At 25.3% G+C, this 6643-nt stretch overlaps 4 protein-coding genes across 4 annotated transcripts; 3 read left to right on the forward strand and 1 right to left on the reverse strand.

Annotated features, from left to right (window-relative positions):
- Positions 1 to 106: 106 nt before the first annotated feature.
- ENU1_109600 (Rab family GTPase) lies at positions 107 to 694 on the forward strand (the record flags this gene model as incomplete). Its single annotated transcript, XM_008859512.1, has 1 exon — positions 107 to 694. One exon carries the CDS (start codon positions 107 to 109, stop codon positions 692 to 694), a length of 588 nt encoding a protein of 195 aa, XP_008857734.1.
- A 75-nt stretch (positions 695 to 769) lies between these two features.
- ENU1_109610 (galactokinase) lies at positions 770 to 1939 on the reverse strand (the record flags this gene model as incomplete). Its single annotated transcript, XM_008859513.1, has 1 exon — positions 770 to 1939. The coding sequence occupies one exon, from the start codon at positions 1937 to 1939 to the stop codon at positions 770 to 772; it is 1170 nt and encodes a 389-aa protein (XP_008857735.1).
- Positions 1940 to 2276: 337 nt separating this feature from the next.
- On the forward strand, positions 2277 to 3302 carry ENU1_109620 (aldose 1-epimerase; the record flags this gene model as incomplete). The annotated part of the gene is made up of 1 exon (XM_008859514.1): positions 2277 to 3302. The coding sequence occupies one exon, from the start codon at positions 2277 to 2279 to the stop codon at positions 3300 to 3302; it is 1026 nt and encodes a 341-aa protein (XP_008857736.1).
- A 545-nt stretch (positions 3303 to 3847) lies between these two features.
- Positions 3848 to 6382, forward strand: ENU1_109630 (leucine rich repeat protein, BspA family protein; the record flags this gene model as incomplete). Its single annotated transcript, XM_008859515.1, has 1 exon — positions 3848 to 6382. One exon carries the CDS (start codon positions 3848 to 3850, stop codon positions 6380 to 6382), a length of 2535 nt encoding a protein of 844 aa, XP_008857737.1.
- Positions 6383 to 6643: the final 261 nt, after the last annotated feature.

The raw sequence follows: 6643 nt of genomic DNA on the forward strand, positions 1-6643 counted from the left end.
GATGGTAATATAGCCATTTGGAAAGCTTAATAATTATCGATAAAAATCCATTCATTTTTTTTCTTTTTTATGGTTAAAACTAGCTGTAGTAAAGTTTGTGAAATTAATGCAAAGTTCCACACCTCCTATTGGAAGAAAAAAACCAGTTAAAATAATTGTTGTTGGAGATTCAGGTGTTGGTAAGACAGCAATTATTTCTAAATTTTTATATAAAGATGTTAATAAGAATGAAAGTGCAACAATTGGTAATGTTCATGTAAAAACAGTTCTTGAAAAGGGAAATAGTAAACTTGATGTTGCTATTTGGGACACTGCTGGACAAGAAAAATATAGTTCTATGGTTGATATATTTTTTAGAGGTGCAAAGGGATGTGTTATTGTTTATGACATTACTTCTTTTCAGTCTTTTGTTGATACAACCTCATGGTATACAAGTGTGTTCGACATAACTCATACATCAATTCCTATTGTATTAGTCGGAAATAAAAAGGATTTGTCATCTCAACGTGAAGTAGCTTATGAAAGTGCAGAAAATTTAGCAGTGAAATGGGGAGCGTTATATTTAGAAGTATCAGCAATTGAAGGTACAAACATAGATATTATATTTAAAAGTTTTGTAGACAAAATTGAACCTGAATATGAACCAGAAAATGTTTTCCAAAGTCAAAGTCCAAAACAAAGGAAGTGTTGTTAATAATAAATTAACGAGACTTAATATGAAAAAAAGTAATTGAATTAATTTCATCTTTTTAGTTATTAAACTAATAAATTAAAATATCAAATGAGCTCCATCTTCTGGTTGGTTAAGAATGAAACAAAATGGATGAAGATTAAATTTTTCTTTATATGCTTCTAACATCTTTTTATACTCATCAACAGCAGATGGTTTTAGTAATGTAACAGTACATCCACCAAACCCAGCTCCAGTTAATCGAGAACCAAATACCCCATTGATTTTTAAGGCGTTGTCAACCAAATAATCTAGTTCTTCACTAGAAACTTCAAATAATTTTCGTAATGACATATGACTTTCTGTCATAAGTTTACCTAATTCTTCAACATTACCAACTTTCATAGCAGCAATGGCTTTTATAACTCTATCATTTTCATTAACAACATGTTTAGCTCTATTTCCAATAATTCCCGTAAGAATCTGAACTTCATCAACAGAAAATCCTCTTAAAAATTTTTCATTCTTATGGTAATGTTCATTTAATTGACGTACAGCTTCTTGACACTGTTTGACTCGTTCATTGTATTGAGACGATTCTAATTTATGAGGAGCATTAGAGTTTGTGATCATAATGAGACAATCGCCAAGAACCACAGGTTCATTAACTGTTTGATGGGTTTTACAATCTAATAACAGTGCAGTATTTTTTTTACATAACCGAGATGCAAATTGGTCCATAATACCACACATAACACCAGTATATTCGTGTTCAACATCAACAGCTAATAGTCCAAGTTCAACACCAGTCATCTCAATATTCAAAACTTTTAAGAAAGTAATGCCAGTAGCCACTTCAATAGATGCAGAACTACTTAATCCTGAACCTAAAGGAACATCTCCCATAACACAAATAGAATATTCTTTTGGTTCAGATTGAATTTTATTTAGTAATTTATCAATAACACCATAGACATACATAAACCATTTTCCTCTATACTTTTCTAATATTTTCTCTTTACTTTCTCTTTCAATGGATACAAGTTTATTGTCTATGGAACTAATAAAATTCATTTTAGTAACAGTTGATGGTTTAGTTGAAACACTGACATATGTACCTTGTTTTATGGCAACTGGAAGAACATAGCCATCATTATAATCAGTATGTTCTCCAATAATATTTACTCTTCCAGGTGCAAAACCAACATGTTCAGGTTCAGTACAATAAGTTTTAACATGAAACGATTTAATATCTTCCAATGAAACCATTAATGAAGTTGTTTTATAATTCTATTTTTCTAGTTTTTAAGTTTATATACCCTCTGAAGAGAATAGAAGTTCTCAAGATGAAAAGTCAATGAGTAGTTAAAGAAAAATTATCAAAAATAATCTTAAATTATTTATATCTTCAGACAATATTTTAATTTGCTATGACTATTGAAAATATATGCCTTATGTAAAATCACGAAGAACAATTATTTTCTATCTTATTTTTTGATTGATGAAAAATCATAGATTGAAATTATTTTTAGTTTTGACAAATCCGATGAAGAATAATAAGAACTATTTAAATCTTAAAAATAAAAACAGAAGTATCACTTAAAAAATGACAACTATTGCTAATAGAGAAGATTTTTGTAGTATCGTTAAAGGAAAGGAAGTAGACTTATATACTTTAACAAATGAGTTTCTAACAATTAACCTCACTAATTATGGTTGTCGTCTTATTGATATTATTACTCAAGGAAAGAATGGTCCTGTTAATGTTTTAATAGGATTTCGTAGTTTAAAAGAAATTATGCAATGTGATAATTGTATGGGAGCTATTATTGGTAGGTATGCTAATAGAATTTATAAAGGAGATCTTGTTATTGATGGTCATAAATATCAATTACCAATTAATAATGGAGTTAATTGTCTCCATGGAGGAGATGGATTTGACAAAAAAGTATTTACAGTAACAAAAATTACTAAGACAGAAGTGGTATTAGAATTAGATGATAAAGATGGGTCTAATAATTTTCCAGGAAATGTTCATGTTGTTATAACTTATAAGTTACATGAAAATAATCTAGTTATGACGTTTGAAGCAACAACTGATCAAACTACTGTCGTCAATATCACTAATCATTCTTATTTAAATTTAAATGGAGAAGGCTCAATCGTTCATCACCAACTCCAAATTTATAGTGATCAATTTCTTCCTATTACAGATGAAATTGTACCTACTGGAGAAATAAGAAAAGTTGAAAATACACCATTTGATTTTAGAGAGTTTAAAGAAATTGGTAAAGAAATAAACAATGATTATGAACAATTAAAATTAGGAACGGGGTATGACCATTCATTTGTCATAAGTGAAAATGCTCCACATTGTTCATGGGATAAAAGCATTAAGCAAATAGCAAATATTAAAGGAGATATAAGTGAGATCCAAATGTCAATTTATTCATCTCAGCCTGGTGTTCAATTTTATACATCCAATTTTATGCCAGAAGGATTTAAAACAAGATCAGCTTTTTGTTTAGAAACTCAACACTTTCCTGACTCTCCACATCACCCAGAATTTCCTTCGACTTATTTAAAAAAAGGAGACTTTTACCATCACGTTTGTGTTTATCAATTCCAATAAACAATAAATAAAAATGGTTTAAATTATTAATTCATTGTGTTAACATTTCGAGTTGATGTTCAAGTTCTTGTATTTCTTTATCTTTTTGGTGTATTTTTTCTTCTTGAGATTTTATTCTTTTCTGAAGTTCTTCATTTTCAGTATTTAGTTTTTGTTCGTATTGACTAACTACATTAATAGTAGATTCAATCTCAACAATTTTATCTTCTAATTTTTGTACAAATGCAAACACTTCATCTTGGTACTGAAGAGGTGTAATTGGTTTTAATGACATTTCAATGAATTAAGAGTTTAAAATGATGTTTAATTTTATTATTTTTTTGTTATTTTAAAAATAATAGTATTGAACAAATTCTTCAGAGAGACATATTAAAGGAATATTAAATAATGGTAATATATCTAAAGGTAATTCTACAAAAACTAATCAAAAGAATTTAATTTTTTTTCTGAATTGAATAAAATTAATAAAATAATAAAAAATAATATATTTTAAAACTATTTAAATACAATTAAAACAATAACTTTAAAAAGAAGAAACTTATACCATGAACATTCTAATTCTTTTATTCATTTATAATGTTTTAAGTTCATGTGAACTAAAATATAAATTAATTGATAAACTTGATGCATATGAAGTGTTCTGTCCATTTCCACAATTTTGTCAAGGGAATATAACAATTCCATCAGAACATCCAGAAGATCATAAACCAGTCATAAGAATTGGTTCAAATGCTTTTAAAAATTCATTAATAACAATGATAGAATTTCCTAATTCAATAATAGAAATAGGTAATTATTCTTTTTATGAATGTAAAGAATTAATAGAATTAAATCTTCCAAATTCACTTCAAATAATTGGTAATCAAGCCTTTTATTCGTGTAAAAAAATAACTCAAGTTATTCTTCCAAATTCAGTTATTTCAATTGGAAATTTTGTTTTTGGGTCATGTACTGGATTAAAAACAGTTCAATTATCAGAGTCATTAACTAATTTATCAGCTCATTGTTTTGCTGATACACACCTTATTTCAATTAATTTTCCTCCAAGAATTAATGCAATTAATGAATATGCATTTTCTGGATGTACTAATTTGAAAAATATAACATTTAATTCATCTCCAATTATTGGGAAATATGCATTACATACATATTCTTCAACAACAATAATTAATATGTTTGGATTATATGATTTTGATGAAATGTCATGTTCAAATATTAATTTTAATAATTTAGAAAATGAAACAATTTATGTTACTCCAAGTTATCAAAACAATACTTTTTGTGGAAAAAATATTAGTACTATTAATGAACAAGTAGAGTACCTTTGTAAAGAAGAAAAACAAAATAAATGTAAAGAATATTATTTAATAATAACTTCACAAGACTTTTATAGAAATAATATAAATATTTGTTTTTTAATAAATAATAAACAAATGAAATTTATTTATGAACACTCACAATATTATTTTGTTGATTGTTTTAATTTAACTAATAAAATTAAATATTATTCTTATTCTAGTGTTACTAATGGTGCTTTTAAAGTTCATTATTCTTCTTCTTTAAATAACATAGTTGAATTAATTAAAATTATTCCATCTTATTGTTCATCATCAAATACTCAATTTATATTAAATCAATTTGGAGTTTCAAAACATCAATATTCAGATAATTTATGTTCTTCTGGAGATAGTATTATTGATGTATATTCAAATGGAGATATAATTGATAATGAAAGAGCAATTATTACACCATTAAATTTACAGTCTCATTATATTGGAACAAATTCAATGTATTATTCTTTACCAACAACAAAACCAATATTATCATCTTCAAATAAATACATTTTTGAATTAACCTCTGATTCAAATGCAAGACAATATGAATACAAAAATGACCATTTATATACTTTTAAATCTAATGTTTCTACTTTTACTCCATCAAATTCATTAATACAAATTGCTTATGGAAATGAATGTACTTCTCAATTTAATTGCACTAAAGATATTACTAAGAATCAATTTATTTTTACTACTTCTTGTGTTGATTATAATGCATTTAGAACAATTGATGACCAAATTCAATTAGTTAAATACTCTAATAAAAATTGTTTTAAGGATTCATTTGAAATAGCATATTCACCTTCAATTAATGGGATTATTTTAATTGGTAATCAATATTATTTTATTGAAGTTATAAAGAAAGATAGTTCTGCAGAAATAGTTTATGGAATATATTCAAATTCTTATATTAAAACATTATCTAATATTTGTATTCAAATAGGTGAAACTTCTTCTTTTAAATACGTTTATGGGTTGTATGATATGACAGAATCAAAACTTTATTATAAAACTGTATATTCTAATTCAGCTCATTGTAATGGTTCTTTTACTTATCAAATTATTGATAATTTCCAATTATATCCTCCACAAATATTAACAAAAGGTAAAATTGGTTATTTTTTAAATTCTGATTTAAAATGCACATTAGAAGGAATTGAAAAAGGATATCTTACTAAATACTTCAACATTGAACAATGTGTTTTTCAAAACACTAAATACCTTATTGTAAAAGACCAATTAGTTGAATATCAATATTCAAATTGTAATAAAGATGAAGGTAAAAAATTAATACAAACATATTCACTTAATAAATGTAATGAAATTAATGAATACACACAAGAATATGTTGGATTTATTATTACTTTTAATTGTTCATCTAAATTTACAATTGGTTGTTTAACATGTGATTCAATTGAATGTTTGTCTTGTTCAAACAATTTATTCTTAAAAGATAACAAATGTCAAAATTGTTCAGATATGTATGGATTAGATTGTATTTCATGTGATATAAATACATGTCTTAAATGTAAAACAAATAAACTTCTTAATGGTAAATGTATCATTGATAATTCAAGTATTTCTCCTGACACTACAAATGATAATATCAATGTTCTTAAAATTATTTGTATTTCTCTCGGTGTTATTGGTTCTTTCATTTTAATTACTTGTACTATTGTACTTATTATTAAAATTAGAAATAAAAAGAAAAACATTTTTACTCCCTTTAATAAATTAAAATAAATCTTTTTTGAATTATTTATTATTTTAAGATGATTCTTTCTTTTACTTTTTTTTTATAAACAAAACATTCATTTATACGTTCTACTTCTCTTTGAATAATTTTAAATTGAAATGAACTCTGTCTTTTGATTATATCCAATTGTTGTTAAAGAGTTATTATTCATTACATCTCTCTATTAAAAAGTTAATTTTAAAATTTGTGGTTATTATATAAAAAAGAAAGTTGTTATTAAAAAAAAAGAAATAAATTTAGTAAAACTT

This window comes from Entamoeba nuttalli, assembly GCF_000257125.1.
Source record: "Entamoeba nuttalli P19 unplaced genomic scaffold asmbl_4684, whole genome shotgun sequence".
Lineage (NCBI taxonomy): Eukaryota > Evosea > Mastigamoebida > Endamoebidae > Entamoeba > Entamoeba nuttalli.